The 24,293-nt window shown below is 37.7% G+C and overlaps 1 protein-coding gene across 1 annotated transcript; it reads left to right on the top strand.

The window, feature by feature from the left end:
* Positions 1-532: 532 nt before the first annotated feature.
* Positions 533-14,185, top strand: kiss1ra (KISS1 receptor a; the record flags this gene model as incomplete). Its single annotated transcript, XM_081373752.1, has 5 exons — positions 533-758; positions 1,646-1,770; positions 5,664-5,799; positions 10,912-11,150; positions 13,811-14,185. 5 exons carry the CDS (start codon positions 533-535, stop codon positions 14,183-14,185), a joined length of 1,101 nt encoding a protein of 366 aa, XP_081229878.1.
* Between the last annotated feature and the right edge of the window lie 10,108 nt (positions 14,186-24,293).

Genomic DNA, 24,293 nt, shown 5'->3' with positions numbered 1-24,293 from the left:
TGTCATAGTAGAACAAATTGTACCACATTGATCTCTTTGATTGCACAGGGTTGCGTATATTTACTTCTTTAGGCTATGTTTGTATTGCAGGGTAAATACCATTTATATTTTACTCTCTCTGCACATAGAGCAGTGGAATGAGAGCGAGAGAGAAGGAGAGACCTAAAATTGTTGCTAGGCGACCTGACATCAGTTCTTCATTCTACAATCACTCTGTTGCCCACGTGTGTTCAAGCTGTGTATAAAGCCAATGGGAGCGAAACCACTCTGTCTTTGAGTGGATACTGCTCGGAGGGATACTTTTTTAAAGACCTGAAGAGAAGTCAGACAAATTACGGTGATCATCTCCCTCAAATACCCGTCTACCTACAAAACTCCCGCAGTGACTAGGTTTATGAAAGTACAACGCCAGATTCAGACGGCTTTTTCTTAATATTTCTTGGATTAGTGGGGATGAGGATTTTGTCACTGCTGAAAAGAAGAAACTTTACTTTTTTCATCTTGTTTTAAGGTCTTTCTTAAGTCTAAAATCATGTTTCCTAGTGAAGACTGGAACTCAAGTGAGCTGTTGAACAGCTCCATTGGAAACTCTTCTATGGAGGATATTGAGGACGAGGAGCACCCCTTCCTGACGGATGCTTGGCTGGTGCCCCTCTTCTTCTCCCTCATCATGCTGGTGGGGCTGATTGGGAACTCACTGGTGATATATGTCATCTCCAAGCACAGACAGATGAGGACGGCCACTAACTTTTACATTGGTGAGTTTCAGCCAATTCCCTTTTTTTCTGTACAGCCTTTCACCAGCTTAGACATTTCTTTGCTTTAAAATAATATAGGGTAAGTGTATTATTTTTGTTCTTTTCTGCATTTTTCTAATTATTTTATCATTCTTGTTGTTTTTATGCTTTATTTCTTGTAAAAAATATGCTCAGACCTACTGTACTTTGAACTTCATTTTATATATAAGGAGCTATACATAAATTATTATTAATATTATTATCAAATTATTAAGTAATTAATAATATGATTTAGTACTCTATACAAGCACAGTGAGATGAATCTAATTTTGCACAGGAATTGCTGTGACAGGAAACAAATTTAAGTTCAAACTCTTATTGAGATTATATTTGTGGTAAACGATTCATTAGCCACAGGATGATGTGCTGTCATGTAACAAAGAATTATAGCATTATCTCAAGGAACACTGCAGAAGGACATCTTGAGGAAGATTGTGAGGTTAGGAAACGTCTTAAAATTGCTGTAACTTGAATGACTTAATAATAAAAAAAAGTCATAATCACTCAAAGCATATATGTTAGTATTTTAGTATTTGTAATTTTACTGTATTTGTACTTTGTCTTTTTTTGCAGTGAAGTTTTTATCAATCATAGGATGACAGGCAGTCAGATTAACATCCATATTCAGTGTTGCTGAGAGAATTTTGTATTTTATTCACTGCACATATCCTTGCATGTTCCACCATTTCTGTCTCCAATTATTCTTGAGATTGTTTTAACTTCACGATATTTGAAGAATTGGTAGAATCCCTGAACCCCTTGGAAAACCCCATTGCACATTCAATTTTGCATACTGTACCTGTTCAGATGAGACAGATCGTTCATTACACGTATATTTAATTCCTCAGCTAACTTGGCTGCCACAGACATCATTTTTCTGCTATGCTGCGTGCCGTTCACTGCTACTCTCTACCCCCTGCCTGGCTGGATATTTGGGGACTTCATGTGCAAATTTGTTGCTTTTCTCCAACAGGTAAGATCATCACCCAAGGAAAAACAGAGTAGTGTTCAAAAAGTGTTCAAAAACAAGATTCTTTTTTTTCTTTTGTGTAGTTCAAATGTTTTTCTGCTGCATTGAGGACAATGGCCACACTGACAAATTTACTGCAAGTACAAAGTAGGAGGAATAAATGTGTAAGATCAATGCTGAAAGGATTCTGCATTTCAATACGGTACCCGGCAGTGTCAACCAGCAATAAATGGATTTATACACTGATTAAGACAATAGTCCATATTTTTTTAAGAAATTTAGTGTTGGGTAGTGAAGCCACAACGTGTTGTAGAGTTGGGGATGGCCAAAGATGGGCACATCGTGATGTAATTATTTGGCAATGAAATTAATTAACTTAAAGGTGCTGTATGTAGGATCCAGCGGCCTCTAGCGGTGATGTTTCAGATTGCAACAACAGTGCTCGTGCGCGTGCTCAAACTCAAGAGCGCGAACTCACTACCGGCGGCCACACTTTTCAACACAACGGAGAAAGCATCACACAACATGCTGGAAACTCATGTAAACTCCCACTGCAACATTACCATAATAGGCTACTTTTATCAGCTTGACGTAGAACTAATGCTCCATGCTCGTACCATGATAACGTTACATTGACTGTATTTTGCCGACATGTGGTGTTATCTAGCATTATTTTACTAACTATTTGTGTATCTTTCACAATCAGCAATGTCAATATAAGGTCAATGAATGAAAACGAAAACGGTTAGTCAACTAGACTGGACAATTTCAGTGTAACAATAAGACAGTAAGTAATATTACTGTACTGAACATGTCTGGAAATGTGTATTATAAACAATATGATAGTAGTGGGATGAGTGACGTTAGACAGTAGATCTAGAACATAAAATAAAAGTTACATCCTAAAGCACCTGCTTTTTGTTATCATGGAACAGTCTTTTGTATTCATTTCATGTCTTATGTATGTTATATTTTACCTTGCTATTTCAAAACGGAGGTCTCTCCACAATTCAAACGCTCTGCCGATGTTGATCCGTGTTTTCGTCCTGAGTCGATCCGATTGACGTTTGGCCTGACGAGCTTCAGCAGATATATATATATATATATATATATATATATATATATATATATATATATATATATATATATATATATATATATATATATATATTTTTTTTTTTGGAGTTTGTGTTGGAGTCTGTGTTGTGCTGGAGGCAGGTCGTTTTTTGGTGTTATCAGACTCCATGTCGTTAGCTGCAGTGCAGTTGCAATAGACTGTAGGCTCGGGAGCGCGCATGCACGTCACATCCGGTGGACTTCGCAGAAAATCCGACCCGGAGACTTCACATAAAAATAGGAATACTGGCCTTCAGAGGTAATAGCAAAACACGAAAAGTGGATCAATGTAATGTGTGATTACAACCCCTTCACAGACGGGCAATAAAAAAAGGATTCATTTTATAAAAAAAGTTACATACAGCACCTTTAAGTCGCATAACTAAATGTTCATGACCAAAATGTTTGTCTTGTCTTGTATAGAAATAGTTCAGTTGTATACTGCAAAAGTATCTTGCATATCTTTTAATACTAATAAAAAATACATTCTTAGATTGAAGTCTGTATAGGGAGATGTCAAAACTGAAATGTCAAAAATTCAAGATACATTTCGAAACAAATGTACAATAGTTGCTTTGTTATGTGGGGTGTGTAGAGATTAACAATTGCACATTTTCTGATTTCCTCACCTTTTTCACAATCAATGTACCTCTCTGGACAAGCACATTCTGACTGTCTGGCAGAGAGAATGCCGCACCAGGAACTCTGATTGAAAAAAGAAAAAGAAAAAAAGTCTAAAAAAAACAACAACAACCTAAACTCATTTAAAAAAATGTGCCTCTACCTACATTTTTTTTTTTACCTTTACATACAATTCAATGCAGTGTCCCGCTAAAATGTCCACTAGTGGCAGTAAAACACCAACAACTTTGATTTATTATGATTAGGGGCAGATTACTGATTTAAGACTTATTTTCGAGTGGTTCCTTGCACAATAATTTACATTTAATAATTTATTAATAATTTGCATAATAATCCATAATTTACCATAATGCATGATTTGAAAACAAAATGAAAACATTTTGACGTTTGCATCACTTAACCAGCTCCATGTACAGTATAAGGCTTTTCTGACATAATAAACTTTCTCGGTAGTCACAATAAAAGAGCTTGAAGAACCAAGCTAAATTTAATGGTGGATTCTGCAAATGGGTTTTTTTTATCTTTTATTTTCTTTTGTTAATACTATCAGTTACTTAGAGAAGGGTTTTAGATTAGGTAGCATGTTTTTTTTAAACAAACATTAACCTTTTAGCACCACTCACAGGACATTTCATTTCTGAACTGCTGCGATACATACAACAACCAACATAATAATACTTTGCCAGACTTAAGTTCATCTGTTTGCCCTTTTTGTGCCAATAACTGGACATTTAACTTTGAAATTGTTGCAAAATGTGGAAGAAGCAGAATGACATCATTTTGCAGAAATGTCGTCACCAAGTGCAAGTTTTCTCAGTGGGGTTGGTTAAAAAAATTGGTAAAAGGAAACAACAGAAGGGAGTCTATACTTTTTATAAAATTATTTGCCGCTTAAACTATTGTGAACTATGTAACAGATGTGCTTTTAATGCAAGTCGACAACAATGGGTGAGCTAAATATTGTCATACTAGGCAATGGGGATGTGGGCTAAAAGTGCTGGCACCCCTAGTGTTTTGGAGTAACTAAAAGTAACAACTGTAGATTATAGCTTGGCAAGCAGTCTCATAAAGCAATACATAAAAGAGTAATCCTCTGTGAACCCAAACAGTTCCCTTTATAACAGCCATACAGAATATACATCATAACAGAAAACCATCATTGAATAGAAATACTCTGAGGAATATCAAGGTGGGTGTGTGTGTGTGTGTGTGTGTGTGTGTGTGTGTGTGTGTGTGTGTGTGTGTGTTTTACATTTGGGTACACATGGAGGAAGAATTTATTTTTGTGTGGCATTTCAACAATATGATTCATCCCTCATTTCAAGTAGAAGATGTGAGTCAATCTTTATTCACTGCTTCTAAGAGACTGCATTGGCCAAAAGAGAAAAGTAGGACACAGTATGTTTATAGAACCATTAAAAACATAAGAAAAGAAAAAAGAATATGCAACAAAAGGGATGTCAACCCATTAAACATATGAATAGTTACTTGTTTCATCTATACTTTGAAGTAAATTCACTTATATAAGCAATGTTGCAGTGTAATTGAAAGTAAAAATTTATTTTACTGTCTGTACATGAAAATCTACTGAAAGTCTATGGTTAATTCACAAGTCTTCATTCTTAGTTGTATTTACCTCCGTCTGTGGTTTTGGTCTTTCCTAGTCATGAAGCTTTTCGTGTCATAAACACAGCCTTCCTCAGATTGAGGCTACGCACATCTTTTTTGTTTAATCATTAGATACCTTATACAAAAGATGATGGGATGGAACAGCTCTTTGTTCACACCTGTTGCATCAAAGAGCTAAGGGATAGTTAAGCTTGCATAAAACACTCAGCACAATGGTTGACTTTATTCTCTGAAGCCTCTCCTCCTACCTGATTCTTTTAAATTAAGATGAGCAATCAGGCCCTTCATTTCAATTAATTCATCAGACAAAACCACAAATGAATGGGGCTGTTTTTTCTGTCTAGAAATAAAATATTCTAAATTGAAAGCATTATGCATTTTTGATGTGCTAGATTTTAGATTACTTAAATCCAATATTTATGTTTACTCCAGCGCTCTGGGGCATGTCTGTCTTGCATGTACTGATAATGATATGAACACATGATAACAAAAGGTTTGGCAATGTGTAGGTGACCGTACAGGCGACATGCATCACTCTTACGGCGATGAGTGGAGACCGTTGCTATGTGACTGTGTATCCTCTGAAATCCCTGCACCATCGGACCCCTCGTGTCGCAATGATTGTTAGCATCTGTATCTGGATTGGTAAGTCATTTAGTAGAATTATACACTAACACTATACACAAAACGTTGCTAGAATGTCATTAATATCAATAAAGGTGACACTATTCATACACTTATATAACAGACAGACTGTATTCTCGCTATAACTGCAATAATTAGTCCATTTTATTAAATGTAAATACAACTTAATCTCCTTCCACAGAATCTGTTGTCGATTATCACATAAATAATTTCAAGTCATCCCACAGTGTAATAAATCTTTGAAAATTGGCTATATTACATGTGCTAGCATGCAACTGGTGTGATAGGCAGCGTTCACAGAACATGTTTGTGTGAGGCTTAAATAATGGAAAAGAAGGCAGCATTTCAAGCCACATTTTAAAAATTCTTAAGAGTGTGATGTGCAAGCCGTTACAAGTCTTAAAATCTAGCCGCGCAACTATCAAAGACGTCCATCTAGCGTATGTTTGCATTGGAAATCAATTAAAAAGCAGCACAACGGATCACATAAAACATGCTCTGTATGAAAATGGAATCTCTTTATTCTAGCCTTGATATTGTCTCAGTTACTGTTGTAAGCCTCGTTCCCTGAAGGAGGGAACGGAGACATTACGTAGAAAAGACTGAAGCTATGGGATCTCACTTGGGAGCCCAATCACATTCAAGTGGTAACAAAACAAGCCAATGGACATTGGCGAGTGAGATTTGCATGGCAAGCCACTCTCCCGGACATAAGGGGTATATAAGCTTGTCGGCAACTCACTCATTCAGGTTTGTGGAAGATCTCTACAGTAGGTCCTGCCTAGACAGTCAGGGATGGAACCATTACAATGGAGAGACAGGGCAAAGTGGAATCTACCCAGGGAAAGACACGGGTTTACCGACAGGGAAACAGTACCTTGGAAGAATACACATATGGGGAATCTAGCCCAGTATGGGGGCTGACTACCTAAGCTTGCATCTCGTGTACTGAGCCTGGCGTCAGACGCCTCCGCTGCGTCCACTGCCGAAGGATGCTTGGAGGAAACTCCATCCAGGGTGTGCCAGAGCGAATAGGGCACTTGTAACCACCCTTCCTACTCCAAGACCTACTCCCCTTCCACCCTGACCTTGCACAGTGTCTGTGCGAGTAGGCTCACTGGGGGAAACGCATATTTGCATGGGCCCCGGGGCCAGCTGTGTGCCAGTGCATCCGTTCAGAGGGTCCCCTCGGTCAGGGAATAGAACAGCTGGCAATGGGAGGACTCTGATGAGGCAAACAGGGTACCTACTCTATCTCAGCTGGACCAACTGAGGGTGGAGTCTCCACTCTCCCGGGAGCGTGAGAGCCGGTCAGCTGCATGATTGAGCTCGCCCGGAATGTAAATGGCACAGAGCGACCTGGGCCGCAACTGACTCCAGAGGAGATGGCAGGCGAGCTGGGACATGCAACGTGAATGTAGTCCACCCTGATGGTTGACGTACGGCACTATGGCTGTGTTGTCTCTCCGGACCAGAATGTGCTTGCTCTGCAACAACATTCAAAACTAGCGCAAGGCCAGCACTACTGCTAGCAACTTGAGGCAGTTGATGTTCCCACTGCAGTCGAAATCCTGTCCAGGAGTGTCCGTTGCATACAGCGTCCAGACCCATTCTGGAGGCATCTGTTGTGACAACATCGTGCCTGGAGACTTGTTCTAAGGGCTTGTTCACCGGCCCATAGAAAGGCAATGTCCGACCACAGGCTGAAAGTGTGGCGTGCTCACCCGATGTGTGCCACAGCGCCACAAGTCCTGAAGCGATCTCATATGCATCAATCCAAGCGGCGTGACCATGGCTGAGGATGCCATGTGCCCCAGGAGCCTCTTAAATAGTTTCAGTGGAAGCGCTGTTTTCCCCCTGATCAAATTCAGGCAGTTTAGCACTGACCGTGCCCGTTCGTTTGTGAGACAAGCTGTCATGTTGTGCGAGTCCAACTCCATAATGAGAAAAAATATAATCTGCATAGGGGAGAGTTTGCTCTTTTCCCAGTTGACCCTAAGCCCTAGATGGTTGAGGCGCCTGAGCACCAAGTCCCTGTGTTTGCACAACAAATCTCGAGAGTGAGCTAAAATGAGCCAGTCATCAAGAGAATGCGAACTCTCACTTCCCTTAGTGAGGCAAGGACAGGCTTCGCGACTTTTGTGAAGATGCAGGGGGACAGGGACAGCCCGAAGGGGAGGACCTTGTACTGGTATGCCCTTGAAAGCAAACCAAAAGAATGGTCTGTGTCGAGGCAAAATTGAGACATTTACGAGTCCTTCAGGTCGATCGCTGCAAACTAATCGAACGCGAGGGCGAACACATGTGAGGATGCATATCCAAGATTGGCTGTAACCCACTGCCTTTCTTGGGTACGATGAAGAGAATGAGCCAACGAGACGGGCTGGAAAGCACTAGCCAGGCCCCCAGACACCATGCAAGTGGCACCAGTGGAACTACAGATGCACCCGCGGAGGCGCAGCTTCCAACCTGGGAGGCGTAGCGTCCCGAAGTAGATGAAGTGAGTGTGATGTGATTTACCTGGCTCCATAGTTCCCACAAGGGAGTGGCTCGAGACGTGTAAGGAGGCATTGCATCCTCGAACCACAAACTCCTGCGCCGTGGCGAGAGAAGAGGGGGATGAGATCGAGTAAACTGCTCTTTAAAAAAAAAAAAGAAAAAAAAAAAAGGTGGGTACCAGCAGCGGAACATAAATTAATAATTTTTTGATGAACAAAAGATTTACCATCTCATGGACAAGAGCAGATCCCTCATTCTCCGAATCACCTGTCTCAGGGATGTTGTTTCACCGAACGCTTTTGAGGGTGTAGCGACGGCTGAGACGGGGTTCGTTCCCACTATAATCCACAGATTACCCTGTGTATTAACCAAAAGGGTCCTCTGTGGAGCAGAGAAACTAGAACGGGGTTTAGCAGAGGGTACTCCACCACATTGCAATGGTCATGTTCCCGCACTGAGAACATGAATCATCAACGAACACCGCCTTAGCGAGCTTACGGCCCAGACATGTGAGGCAGTGGCTGTCAGACGGGGCCAGGAGCGCCCAGGGGTGTGATCACAACACAGCACGTTTGCTCTTTATGGTGAAACACAAGGCTGAGTTTGCCGTCTCTCTAACACAGAAAAGCGCTATATAAATGAAGGTGACAGAACGTCTCCTCTCGTGAATGAAGGCAGATTGGCAGAGCACTGACAAACAACCACTCGGCTCCGAAGCAAAAAGAATGAGTGAGTTGCCGGCAAGCTTATTTACCTGTATGGCTTGCCATGCAAATCTCACTCGCCATTGTCCATTGGCTTGTTTTGTTACCACTTAAAGGGGGGGTGAAACACTCAGTTTCAGTCAATCTCATGTTAATCTTGAGTACCTATAGAGTAGTATTGCATCCTTCATATCTCCAAAAAGTCTTTAGTTTTATTATATTTATAAAAGAAAGATAGGCTGTACCGAGTCTTTCCGGAAAAAAACGAGCGGCTGGAGGAGTGCCGTGTGGGCGGAGCTAAAGAATCACGAGCGCGTGTGGTTTTACGATAAACAAAAAGACACCTACAGTGGCCAGCTAAACAAATGTATTTACACACACCATACATCGTATGCTCCATAGATACATTAACTATACATGATCATGTTGTTTACTTGCTGTGCTTACGCGCCAATAGCTAACAACACACAGACATTTGAAGCAGTTTTACTCACCGCCTGCGGTTCTAACGCACGACCGTGAACCTTTATCGTTGGGACTGCTCCATCCTTAAGCATTAGACGATCTGCAAATCCGGCGTCGAACTGGGCCTTGTTTATAAAACAATCATCGTCGAAATGCAGGGAACAAACAAGAACACTTGCACAACTCCGTTGATGCTCTGTTTAAACAAACTCCATCCACTGGTCCCTTAACGCTGGGTTCTTTGTGAATCTGTGCAGGGTTATCTTGCCATGGCAACCAAAAACACACTTCTTTTGGCAACATTGTTTATTTCTTTCTAAGCTCGTGTTTTGAAACAGTGACCATCGACCTGCATTATATGACTGACAAGAACGGTTTGACCTAAAAATATCCAAATTGAAACTACTGCGGAAACAAAGACACCTACATCTTGGATGGCCTTGAGGTAAGCTAAAACATATCAAAAATTAATTTCAAAGTGAACTATCCCTTTAAGTCCTTTGACTGGAGCGCAGCCGATGACTTCCCTAAAGCCGAGCACAGCGCTGTGATGATGGGCGTACTGCTTTTGCTCTCTCGCTCTGGTCTACGGGTGCGCGCGCGCCCTTCTGGGAGAAGTGCCCTTAGGACCCTTATAAGGAAATTCCGCCCCATCTGACGTCACACAGGCCCATACTCGAAAAAAACTTTCCGAAACTTGTGACAAACCGGAAGGAGTATTTTTGAAACAGAAATACTCCATCAAACGTACAACTTAATTTTTGAAACTTTGTCCATGTTTAGCATGGGAATCCAACTCTTTAACAGTGTAAAAAACTCAGTATGCATGAAATAGCATTTCACCCCCCCTTTAAAGATGAGTGGGCTCCCAAGTACGATCCCATAATGTCAGTCTTTTCGACATAATGTATATGTACTGTATATTAGTAAAATGTAACTATACAAAGATATTTACAAAATATAAATAATTCATAAATATGTTTAAGTTTTTAAAGCTGTCATTTATATTATATACTTTTGTATTTATTTGTAGCATTGTAGTTTTGTAGATATCTAAATTGCTGTCAATACGTAAAAAATGTGTAACATTATAAACATGTAAACAGTGTAAACATACGAAAACATGCTAGAACCACAGGATATGTATGGATTGGTTATCAAATTTATTTAACTCGTCATTACCATGCAAAACTGCTAAGTTTTGCATGTTCACACAAGGATACCAAATTACATCGATAACGTAACCAGAGGTCCATCCACTTAAAAGTATGGAATTTTTCTTTATTTTTTTACTGAAAAATTAATGTAGGTTAAAAGCTTCAACAAAAATTCAAGCTTCACATTAATGCTTTTAAACAGTGCATGACAGCACTCAACTGCATTTCATCACCCAGAATACTATTTAAGATTGAAATTCTCATCTTACCCTCTTTTATGCTACAAGGTTCCTTCATTCTTTCCATACCAATCTTCCTGTACCAGAGGCTTGAGGACGGCTATTGGTATGGACCAAGAAAATACTGCATGGAGAGGTTTCCATCAAAGGCCACTGAGAAGGCTTTCATCCTCTATCAGTTCATAGCTGTGTATCTACTGCCTGTCATTACCATCTCCTTCTGTTATTCCTTCATGTTGAAGAGAGTGGGACAGGCCTCTGTGGAACCAGTGGATAACAGCCATCAGGTAAGACACTCCACTGAATATATATAAAAGGCTATACACTCTTTAATCTATAATTCAGGTGTGCTACGAGAGGTTGTGAAATATCTTTGTGTCTTTCCTTCTCTTCAACAGTAAAGACAAAGTAGTTGTAGTAGTAAACTTTTATTTGGTAAAATAAAAGTAATTTAAGGCCAAAATAAAAGACAGTGCCTTTTGTAAATAAATAAATAAATTACTGGAAATGCTACTTTTAAGGTGCAGTGAGTGATTTCTGAGAAATGCTGTTGCAAGTGGATCTGACCGAGCACCACAACAAACTAGTCAATCAGCAGTAGGGGGTGTATACACTCATGATGGGGTAATAGAGAGAGAGAGAGAGAGAGAGAGAGAGAGAGAGAGAGAGAGAGAGAGAGAGAGAGAGAGAGAGAGATTTGAAGAAAGACCGTAGAAAGGGAGATGGCTGAGAGACATTACAAAAGAGAAAAAGTCAGAGGAATATCACTGGAAAAAGAATGGTTGATCAGGCAAGAGCTTTAGGACTCACGTTAAAATTACAAAAGCTTTTCAACGCTGGAGAGACAGGAAGCGGGAATGCCTGAAAATGGATGCAAAGGTTGCATTGATTCTGCTCCATATGTGAGTAACATAGGTTTTTCTATGTTTCACAGAACCAATATATGCAGTTGTAGTAATTTTAGCTATAGTAACAGTCTGGCAACTAACAAACTTTTGCTTGCATATACTCTTGTGTACTGTATGTTCATTTGTTTTTCTTACTTGTTCATTCGTCATCTTCACTTTTCTTACATATTCTCTGTAGCAATGGGAAGTTTGGATCATTTTACTGACTCAGATCTTTGAGTCTCATTCAGCAAAATGAATTAATCTTTTTTCCAAGTCATTTTGTTCACTTCAGCAGAATATAATTGAAATGTGACATGTTAATAGCAAATGAAGGGAGGGGTGTGTTTGTTTGGGTTTATTTCAAATATCAACAGTGTTTCTCAGAAATCACTTACTGCACCTTTAATTCTTAATGAACTACATAACTATAAATATAGTGATAGAATTAATGAATGGTATTAAAATAAAATATTCTTAACAAAAAATTTAGTATTTAATTCTTACTTTTAATATTTTGTAAAGCTAATTTTCACAGCAAACACAGCATTCTCACAAGTCATCTGCTGTAGGTGTGGTTCAGTTTCACATAGGCAGTGCCCGAAATCTATCATGACTTCACACGTTTTGTATGTAAAAGTTCCCATTAAAGAAATTGGTTTCCAAAGCACCATAAACGTCATTTCTAAAGATAGATGAGACGTAACCAGTCATATATTAAATAATTTATTTTTTGACAATCATATGTTGAAATAAATGGACATTTATTAATAGATTTTGTCATTTTGTTTTACTGTTTTCACCAACTGCTGAGCCGATTGTTGTATGCTGCCTTCAAAAACATATTTGTGAAAGGGTTTAGATTTGTACCTGTGCTTCCAATATTCAAGTAGTGCCACAAATGCTTTATAGAACTGAGATGTGCTGTATTTTGCACAGTCACCCTTTCCCTTTGATAAGAAAACCAGTCACTGAAAGTGAAAAAACACCTCACAGCATGATGCTGGCACCAGACTTCACTGTAGATAGAGTGACTCTTTGAGAAAGGGGCAGTGTTAGCTTTGCCACATATTTGCTTTGAATTTCAGCCTAAAAGCTCCTAAAAGCTCTATCTTGTCTGAGAAAAAAAGACTTTTCCCCACATTACGGCTGAGTGACCTCTCACTCACTCAAAGTTCCTGAGTCACCATACTGCTTTTTGGCCTGCAGATGTTTAACATACATGTCTTAAAATAATTTTTCTTGTATACTGAGTTTTGAGGAATGAAAACTCTGTAGTTGGTGTGTGGTTAGATGTGGCATTCGTCTCCATATAATTGAACCAGCGGTGGCCACTGTGGAATAACCGTTTTTTTTTTCTAATTAATGCTTTTGTTTCTTATTATCTTCTTTGCCACTTTATCTTCACTTAAAATTCTTTGCAATGGTCTGTTCGGTCCATTTTCATAGTCGACAAATTCACAACATGTAATAATGAATAATGATTAAACTGTGGAACCATTATCCAGAAAATGTGCTAGCTATTTTAGTAATTCAGAGGTCAAACTCAATTGTTTTTACAACAGCAATTGTGTTCTATTTATTAGACCAGCAACAGTTTTTCATATTCATATTTTGAATGAATATAGGAAGGTTAGTGACAAATAAGGATATCAATAATATGGTGTAACCATCAGGTGAAAAGCAATAAAGAAAAATGTCACTACACCTTAAATACACATTTTGATCTTCTCTTTTCAAATATTTTCAAACATATGTACATATTATTTATATGGTACATATAATGAATGTTTGAACCATTAATGTTTTTTGGTGTTACTCTGTTTGATCTAAGTTGCCAAGCCTTCTTTTTAAAAATAAATAAATATAATATGTTATACAGTTATACAGAAATTTGTCTTTATAAATAAAAGATAATAGATTCTTTGTCACATAACATTATGCACCTTATCCTTTAAAAATGTCATTGATCCATTATTTTATTTCATTTTTTTGTAAGTGAAAGCACATATCAGACTCATTTCCCTTCTATAATCTTGTCAAAACATTGTTTGTTTCAGGTCCACCTGCTCTCAGAGAGAACTATCTCCATTAGGAGTAAGATTTCCAAAATGGTAGTGGTCATTGTTGTCCTCTTCACCATTTGCTGGGGTCCCATTCAGATCTTTGTCCTGTTCCAGTCTTTCTACCCCAACTTCAAGGCCAACTACACAACATATAAGATCAAGACGTGGGCTAACTGCATGTCCTATGCCAACTCTTCTATCAACCCTATTGTCTACGGTTTTATGGGCGCTAGCTTCCGCAAGTCTTTCAGGAAGACCTTCCCCTTCCTCTTCAGACACAAAGTGAGGGACAGCAGTGTCGCCTCCCGCACTGCCAATGCAGAAATAAAGTTTGTAGCAACGGAGGAAAGCAACACTGAGAGGAAATGACAGCAAATGACATCTAAACCATGAATTCACATGCCAACTAGTTGCTGAAGCTCAGGCTTCCTCTGCATTAACAAGAGTAATATTCAGTTAACTGAGCTGTGAAAAAATATTTCAATGTGGTGCAAAAGGGCATTTAGAGAGCAAAGAAATGCAAAAGTGCACATTAATTATTACTGTTATAATTACAGCTGGAGTTAAATAGTATAATTTGATGTTTACATTCTTTGAGCAACCAACATCCAAAACAAAAGGTTCAACTCTTATTGGTGGCCCTGCTGTGCTAAGAGAGCTTGCATTTTCAAAATTTGTGGATGGAAAGCAAATTTTACAGTGCGTAAGTTTGAGCATGGGGAGCCAAACGGATGTTCTGCCAGCGGAGATGTGTAGGAGCTTGCCTGAGAGGATGTTGACTAAATCAAACATGGCAACTGTTGACTCATCCATTGTGTTTGACATATACACGACACCTCCCTGTGCACACTTCCTCTCGAAACATCTACTCCAAACTGCTCTTCATCGGTTATATTTATATATTCTGAACATTTTACGGCATGGATCAACCTGAAGAGGTGTACCAAGAAGATATAGACTCTCTCAAACCACACCACTGAATGCTGTTCGCAGCACAGAATAAAACAGTATGTTGCACATGCCACCAAGGCCATTTAGATTATCATGTGATAGACACTGGGGATTGGCAAACACGTGTGAACAGAATTGAGAATGACGGAATGATATCATTAATGTGATAATAAATGTAAAATTTTTATTTAAAACTAAAGGGCCGTTAACACAATACCTGGGTTTAAAAACACGAGACGTCACGCAGCGAAATACAATTTTTTAAATAAGGGGCCATTCCCCACAGAATGCATTTTTGCGTTTAAAAAAGCAAGAATGAGGGCAGTGGAAAGAAACAAATGTGCAAGGTCTAGAGATCTTTAAAAAAAAAATTAACTTGAATGCTTTTAACTTGAATGCAGCATTTATAGAATGCTGTGTCATGCGCAAGACACTAGTTGCAAGCGCAGCATTCAAACACATCCATCTTGAGCATGTTTACTAAGATAACAATGGAAAATAACTACTTTCTGTGTGAACAGCCCCAACAGTCTAAAGAATACTTCGGCTGTCCGCCTTCCACGGTGTTCGGCGCAATGTCTGCATGAAGCCAAAATTTTGTGTCAGTGTGGATGGTGCGCATACAACAGCTTGAAAACAATGTCTACCGAACGTGTCTTACTGCCCTCACAGCCAAAGGAGTATACTTTGAAAGGCTCGTGCACTGAACTGTGCGTGAGATGGAGAGGAATGCAGAAAATGTATAAAATGTGGGCCATAAGTTATCTATAGGCTATATCTTCACACAGCATCTTAAAAAAGTGAAAAAGCAACAGGACGCAATGGTCAAAGATTTTCTTGTAAGAAACCATTCACAAGGTCTCGAAACCAGATTTCTCGAAGTCAAACTTGAGTGCCAAGTTTTTAGAAGGCTGTGTCATGTGCAAGATGTTACAAAATGGCAGACATGATCTCAACGGTAAAACATGGCCATATAGTGCATGTTTACAATGAAAAACAATTAACAAACAGAGCAGTGGAAGACAAAAACGCATTCTGAGTGAAGTGGCCCTAACATTTCAGAGTACTGAATTTAAATAAATGGCATCCTCCAAGGGTTTCTAAATGTAACCATCATTTTGATGTAATAATTGAGGTGAAATGTTTCATTCATGGGCAAATGGCAATACAACACATTTACAGGGTAGATTTACTTACCATGCTTAGTGAGAATGAACTCAAAGGGGAATTAAGTCTGATTTTGTTTGCGTATGCTATTGTAAAGCTTGCTAAATTACGTGTGTCCTTAGGAGAAATAGATGTCTTATCATTAGCATTTGTGAAATGTTTTGACAAGCAGAGCAAAGTAGCTAAAAGCTTTTCTTGAAGTGCTGTCATTTTAACCTTGGCATTAATAAATTATTCAGCATCTTTGAAGCATGGTCCTGTTATGCCTTACTGAATTCACTTTTGCATTCAAAATTGACTGTACTTGAGTAGCCTTGTTTGTCTTCTTCCAGTCTTTTTATTTCCATATTTCTCATTAAGGATTTGTTGTTTTATTTATTTATTAGCCTACTGGGTATTGTAGGATACAGAAGAGAATAAACGGATATCTGTCAAAAATTTATAATCAATATCAGTGCATATACTGTCTGCATTGAGAAATGTTTTTTTTTTATATCTATAAATGTATAATCAGAGTTTTCAAACTGAGATATATGTGTAGTATTTACCAAGTGAATGTAGATTAGCATAAATAAATTCGCCAAATCTATTAATAATTTTTCAATTTGCTAAAGTGACATCAAGCAGATATTTGATATTCACTGCATAATGCATCTTTAATTGCCATGCAAACTGTATCGCTCAGAGAAACAGCAAGGCAAAATCAAGCAGTTGGACTGATGGACTAATAGCATGGAAATAACCCCATGATGCCACCTACACAGGCAGCCAATTATTATCTTGATCACTGGAAAAGGGGCAGGAAGTGCGTAATCAGTCTTGCCATTTCAAAGCGCTAAATAATCTGTCCACAACTTGGCCTAAGGTTAGTAAATGGAGCAGAAGCACTACAATAGTTTCATTCACTTTAAAACAGGGAGATGCAATGAGTCACTCTATTCATTATATCACAACCCCAAATAAATTATTTATGTTTGTGTAGAGGAGACTGGGGAATAATTGTAACACTAGCTAATTTATTCAGAAAATAATTAGCCCAAACCACTGATATTTAACCTCAAACATCTTCAAAATATCAGCAGCAGTTTCAAGTGTCAATTAAATTTATAATTTAATCATATCTGATACGATTAAACTAGAAGTAGGTTAAAACCTGATGTTATACATTCAAAACAGTCATGCTGTATAACTGACAGTGTCATAAATACAACAATCGATGAAAATCTTTATTAATATAATATAATATAATATAATAAATGCTGTCAATGATATAATATAACGCATACAATAACTTTTTTACAGTTTAACTTAAAAAATATTTAATGCAATTAACGCAGCATCTGTTTTTTCTGTCATCTTTTGGCTAGCATTATATTATATGACCACGCTCTTATTCATGCAAATGATTTTAAACCATTCAAGCGCAACTAGACAAAAGAGAACGTGCTGTCTTTGAACGTCCTTATGACACACTCGACGCACAGAAAGACGCGTGTCAGTATCAAGTTCTCTTTCGCGTTTGAACGAACAATAACACCGATTTATGCCAAAATTTTTTCGAGTATCCTCATAAGAGCAGTCTTAAATGAGTTAAATAAAGTCTTAATTGAGCGTAAAGAGATGTCAGAAAACGAGGCGCGTGTGAGATCCGCATCATATGCAGAAGCGGCAGATCTTAAAGTGACAGCAGCCAATAATGCTGTCTGTCATTAATGTTAATCAAAGAACAAAGGGAACAGAGAAAATTACTCACTGCTCTTGACTAAAGATCTTTTGTAGCTTTAATAAGGATTCATCTATATTTAATTTATAATTTGTGCAGTGCAGACTGTTTGATAACTTCATTCAATTTCTGTATATTTCATACCAGGGCACAGGTAAATATGAAGTTTATTATGGGTTTATGTGAGGATTGTTTTAAGTTCACTTAAATTAAAAGTTGTTATTTTTTTGAAGCCTAATAAATGTTTAAAAAATATATAGCTTTCAATTACACTGTAATGCTGAATAGCTATAATTAATGTATAAAATGGGGGGTGGGGGGGGGGATAATTTTCATCGAGACATCAGTAGCTCAATTAGAATCAGTGATACATGGCCTTAATTCATAAAAAGATGCCATTAAAGTATTTTAAACATACGGTCTTCATGTTGTTTCTACATAAATTTGGAAATTAACTGTGAAATTATTACATTAATTTTTGTATAACAATTACATATACAATTTGTAAATGGGTAAGAACATTGATGAAATATTGTTTTAAATCTATACCCCTCATCTACATATAAGCTAAATGTAAATGTTATGGCAAATAAAAAATGAAAAACGACACAAAACAGTTTATTTTAATTATACTAACTGTTTAAAAGTGATGTAACTAAGGTTTGACAGGAAAAAAAATGCATTTTTGTTTTCATTTTCACTTGAAAAAAAAAAATTTGATGATCAGGTATTGATTGTTACTGAAACTGTCCATTATTTGGAGAGGTGGCAGAAGTCCCATTTATTGAATGGCGCAATTATCTCTCCCCTCGCTTATTTTTTTATGTCAGATATGTCTACTTGTGCAGGAGTATACACTTATTTGAGTTTTTCTCTTTAATTCAATGCATAAATTCCAATCTTGATAAAGTTCATCATCTTTATGGGCACAGAGAGACTGGTTCTGTAATCACTCTCCAGTCACTTGTCACTGAAGTGGGTGTTTAAGTTTTTGGAATTTGGTGTTGATTCAATTGCACACTGCTTGAAAAATCTTTCTCTGCTGAGAAAAAAAATGCCATGGACTCTCACTGTCATTCACTCTCCCAGAACTTGTGTGAAACCTTCATTGATGTAAAAAAGGCTCAGTGCAACTGAGCTTTGAACTTGCCAAATACAGGAGCTTCTGATACAGTTATACTCAGCGGGCATTGAGTCTGTGCACGTCTGTAGCTGTCTGGTTTTTCTCTGGGACCAAATCAGACAAAAATTGGCTACAACAGACAGTCAAGACAGCAGCTGAGAAGATCATTAGTGCACCCCTGCCACCCCTTGTCACTTCCAAAGTGAGAAAACGGCAGGCAGTCATCAGAGTCCCATCGACTGTTTTTGCTGCAGGCAATCTTTCTCATGAACAGTTACCACTGCCCAATAAGGTTTCTTAACAGTATAAAACACAATTATTTCTTATGAAATATGTATGTTCACTTCAGCAGTTAACAAATCTGTGTGTGCTGGATTATTATTATATCTTATTTGACATTTTCCTTATTGAAACTACTTGTACAGTTCTTTCTGCATATAATATTATCAGCACACAAATACTAAACATATTCATTATGCTTGTATTATTCTGAAAATGAGTCAGTAACATTAAAGAAGTGCACTGTAAACCCTAATAAGTTAGCAGAACTCATTAATTTGGTAGTAAGCTTGTACACAAGCATGTTAATTGCCCTTAACTGCACTTGAGAAAGCCAAATTGGATGCCCATCATAAATATGAAAAATCCTTTAAAAGGAGAATCTTGTTTAAACACATTCTAAGTTTTTAGAAATGTATGTATTCATGTTGGTTTCAGATGCTTAAAAAAACTTTTGAGGTGTAACATAAAAAAAAAAAGTAAAAACATTTTCCTTACACGTCCACTATAACTTTTTAAATATTTTTAAAATAAAAGATGAATACAAATAAAAGTAGATGTGTAATGTACACATATACTTTAGATTAATAATTATTTCCAGATTTTAAATACATTTCTGAAGGTAAAAAGGTTTGGGTTTTTTTTACATCACATTATAATCTAACCCTCCCATAAACCAACAAACAAACAAAAAATGGAAATTCTGATACCAAGGCAAATTCCCTCTGTATGTGAGCACAGTTGATAAAACATAAAAATCTTTCCGATTCTCAGTAAAACACTCACATAATTTTATTCATTATATGAGGCTATAATCTAGCCCATTTTGAATTCTGTAAGCGTCCACATTCTATTTTAATCTATTTGTCTATTCGCTCCATTCTCAAGGTCACAGAATCATTAAGACTGGCATTCACTGGAAGAGACCTGTCAGCAGCATTGGATTGCAAATGAATTGAAGAACAAGCTCTGCAATTCTATTCTCTGCCCTAAGAGGGAAGCAGAGAGTAAGAGACGCAAGCAATACTGATGGAGATAAATGAGAACAAACGTCTACATGGAGGACCTTTTTCATATTTACTTATAATTGCTTTCACCCAGCAGGGAATATTTTTAAAATGGTGGTAAAGGGCAAGAACATTGAAGAAGTCTAATTTTCCGAGAATTAGACAGCAATCAGAGACGCAGGATGCGGCTGGTCTGGAAAATCTATAATCCATACCTGACACCAGTGCGGACTCGTGTATTAGAACACCCTGCGGTGTCTAATCATGGCTACCGTTTTGGCACAGACGTAGTAGACAATTTAAAGTAACGTATAAGAATGGCATGGTTCTCCCTCACTTCTGAGTCCTGACCCTTTTCTCGCCCACCCAAACAGACAGACGGGGCAGCTGGAGTTGTGTTGGATTTGGTCTTTGAAGGGGAAAAATGTTGTCAGCGCAGAGACATGGCACCAAAGCAGTACAAAGAACCCATTCTACACGCTCTTTGTGTGTGAGAGAGATGGTGTGTATGTAAGCATGTGTGCTCCACCGCTCTGCGTCACAACATGGGCAAAAAACCACTTTGGCCTCTGGCATTGCGTGGTCTTTACCGAGGCGGGCCGTCTGGGACCCTCACTGCAGCCTTAATGAAACCCAATATGGCTCCCAACTAAAAATAAACTTGCCCATATGGTCTCAAACACACATGTACATATGGCAAGGAGGAGGTTTGTTTTTCTTTCTGAAGGTTTATTTGAGGTAAAATTAATTCTGTGACCCCTGAAGGCACAATTCCAGTTCTACTGTCGTAAGTACCTACTTTGCTGTTAGTAGTAGTATTGAAAAGTGTCTGGAGGATGCTGATTAACCTGCATTCGAAATAGAGTTGCAACAACTTGTGGACTCTATGCATGCAGACTATCGACCTACACTATAGAAAAAAAGTCAGTAGAAAAATAGATTGTCTGCCAGGTTAGTTAAGTTAAGTTAATCTGTTAAGTTAAGTAGACTTTTTTTCTATAGTGTAACTCGATAGTCAGTGTTGTGCCTGAATGCGTTCATTGAACGATAGTTCATGAACTCGTTCATATTTTGAGTGAACGTGAACTGAACGTACTGTATTACTGCCTGATGAACGTTACTGTGAACTCGTTCATTCTGGTGTCTGTGAACGGCACGCTCTCTCAGTTTAACTTCGTTCAATAGAGTGGCAGGTTTCTATAGAGCCTTCCAGGCGAAAGCCCGGCTAAAACACACCGTAAACCGGCCTTAATATGTAGCGGAAAAAACACTCAATCTGGCAACACCAGCCACCAGTGTCTACTGACTCTCTTGTTCAATCTCGTTCATCAAAATGAACAAATCTTTTTTCGAGTCATTTCGTTCATTTAAAGGGCTTATGTTATACTATTAACTGGCAAATTCCCAGAACACATCCACCTATGCAATCTTGATCATATTCTGAATTAAGAAATCATTATAATGTAGTCAAAAATCGTTTACAGGGAACATAAATAATTACTTTACCTTCCGAGTCTTTCGTTCATTTGTCACGTGACAGACGCAATGAATGGATCGTTCATGAACAACTCATCACGTTACAAATCAAAACAAAAAGCAGCAAGGAGGCGTACATGATCATTTAAACTAGTTTTATGACAAGGCATCTGACGCATAGCTTCAGTGTTGATAAAATAATTATCTGTGGTTCTATATGGGCAGCCTGTGGCAATCATATTGGAAAATAAAATCTCGCAGCAACATGGAAAAAAAGAACTATGAACTAGTTAATTTTTGGAACTGTGAACTTAGTTAAAAATTTTGAGTATGAACTGTGAACTGAACTAGTTCATTTTAAAATTTGTGAACTGAACTTTGAACTAGTTCATGTAGAAAGTGAACTTTCCCAACACTGTCGATAGCATCATAGAGTCCACAAGTATATTATAGATCGTATCAGTATTGCTTTGTCCTGTCGTGGGAGACTTCCTCAAGATTTCATTTAGCGCATAATTTTCTCACAATTTTCTATGCTGCACTGCACTAAAAGTTGCGATGGCCACTGACGGTAAATGTGGAATCGATCATGTAATCCATCAATACAAAATGTCAATTATCAATAAATCGGGTCTATGAGCTATGCATTGAAAACGCCCCTCAGTCACTGTACATAAAGATGCATTTCTATGGACAAAATACATCTATAGATCACAGAGTGAACTCTGCACAACCCAAGTTGTCTTAAACATGAGAATGCTTCATATTAAGTCGAGACTTCCAAGTTACGAAATGTACAGTATGTAAATCTCACTTCATTTACGCTATAGGTAAATAACTAGAAGAATAATGATAAACAGTAAAACTATCTGTGCTACAAACTAGTGTTTATAATAAATAACTAGATAAAAGAAGGTCATCACAATGATGTTGGCTTGAGAAGTGAAAAGTTTGAAGTAGTTTTAAAAACTGTCTTTTAAAAGTTTTAGAAGTTTGCAAATATACTTATAATCAGTAGAATATCTGTTGGAGAACCATCACAATAAAGAGTTAGCAGATTTTAAGTCTACTAATGTGAGTTACTTGACATATTGAAATTCTCGGACTTGCAGTCACACCTGAGCCGTGTGTGTGTGTGAATGTTGGGATTGCCGATCCACCTGGCGCAGGTATTTGCTGTGTGTCTGCCAAGAGACACTTAAAGTGCAGCCGTTCAGTCTAGCACAAACATGCTCGTCTGGGCGCTAGTCAGACACGGACAACTGCCTGCCACAGAAAAGAATGGGGGATGAATGAGGCTGTTGAGTGGGCGTTGGATTTTCTAGTTACCGTCCTTTATGACAATTCATTTGAAAAAGATGGATTAAAAAAAATGTCCTTCACTATTTATCAAAATTGTCAGGAGTTAACCTTGTGTGCTACTCTACAAAAGCAAATCTCACACTCATTGCCAAGCATCTGTAGCAGTAGAGTAATTATAGTAGTCTGTAGCAAATTTCGCATTTCCTTGCCAGCAGAAATTTCTCTACAGAAGTTTTTGAGTCGTGAAATTAAACAATGCTTTAAAAGCTGTGACAAAGCAGCTCCGAGGCCAGATTCAACACTGAATGGTGAACAGATTTACTATAGGAGTGACTTTCCTCTCAAAGCCGGAGAGAGATGTTCTCCAATTCTCCATTTCATTCATCTTAAACTGTGCCTGTATCAGAAGAACAGCACAATCATCTTCAGTAAAAACAAACATGGCTTTGTAATACGGGTAGTATGCAAAAGAAAAAAGAAAAAAACTCTGCTATGGGCACGGCCCAGGCAGCGAGATATCGTGAAGCTTTATTCTGCAGTTCAAAGTCACTGAGAGGACACCAGCAACCATTTACATTTAATCATTTATTAAAGAACAAGGGCATAATCCCAAGAGAAGATGGCGAAAAAAATAATACAACTAAATTACGGTGTTTGATTGCTTACTGAGATGATAAATAGCACTGCAGCACCCCATTGTTTTTTATCATATAAAAATTACAGCAGACTTCCATCAAGTCTGACCGAGTGTACTGAGACCAATGGGACACCTGTTTCTGTTGACTTAAATTAATGTTAATCTCATAGAAAATAGTACTTATTGAAATATAAGAAATGATGCAAAATTATTTTTTGTATTAATTTTTGACATTTTTTTTTTAAGTCTACATATACTGTAAACTGAGACAGCTTTGAATTAACATGTTGATGAAAATAATTCATTGCAATAATTAGAATTTGATGAAGTTACTCTGACAGTTACATTTTTAAAAAATAAAATAAAAAATAAATGTGTACATTTTATTTTAATTTGCCATATTAAATTGTAATTTATCAAAATCTGTATACAAGATTTCTGTTAAATATTTTGTAAAATGTATTTAGTTCATACTTGATTAAAAGAGGGTAAAAACATTCAGCTGTTTTGTATTTATATCTGATTATATCACAATTATATTTGGTGGGAAAAAAACATCCAAAAAACAGCAATTTCTTAAATTAGGTTTTAGTTATGGCCAGAATTTACCTGGAAAATGAGAAAAGAGAAGAGGCACTGCAGATTGGTCATCTTAATTTTTTCAATAATGAAAACATGCTTTACGTGTCCCTTTTATCTCCTCTTCCAAGAAATCAAATGAATATTATATATCTCGAAAACAAGCCAAATACATGTTCAAAACAGCTTCTCTTGCAGGAACGGAATGGAATAAAAGCAACTTTCGTACTGTT

This window comes from Scardinius erythrophthalmus, assembly GCF_964197995.2.
Source record: "Scardinius erythrophthalmus genome assembly, chromosome: 9".
NCBI lineage: Eukaryota > Metazoa > Chordata > Actinopteri > Cypriniformes > Leuciscidae > Scardinius > Scardinius erythrophthalmus.
The sequence above is the reverse complement of the archived record's forward strand: the minus strand, read 5'-3'. Positions and strand labels throughout refer to the sequence as shown.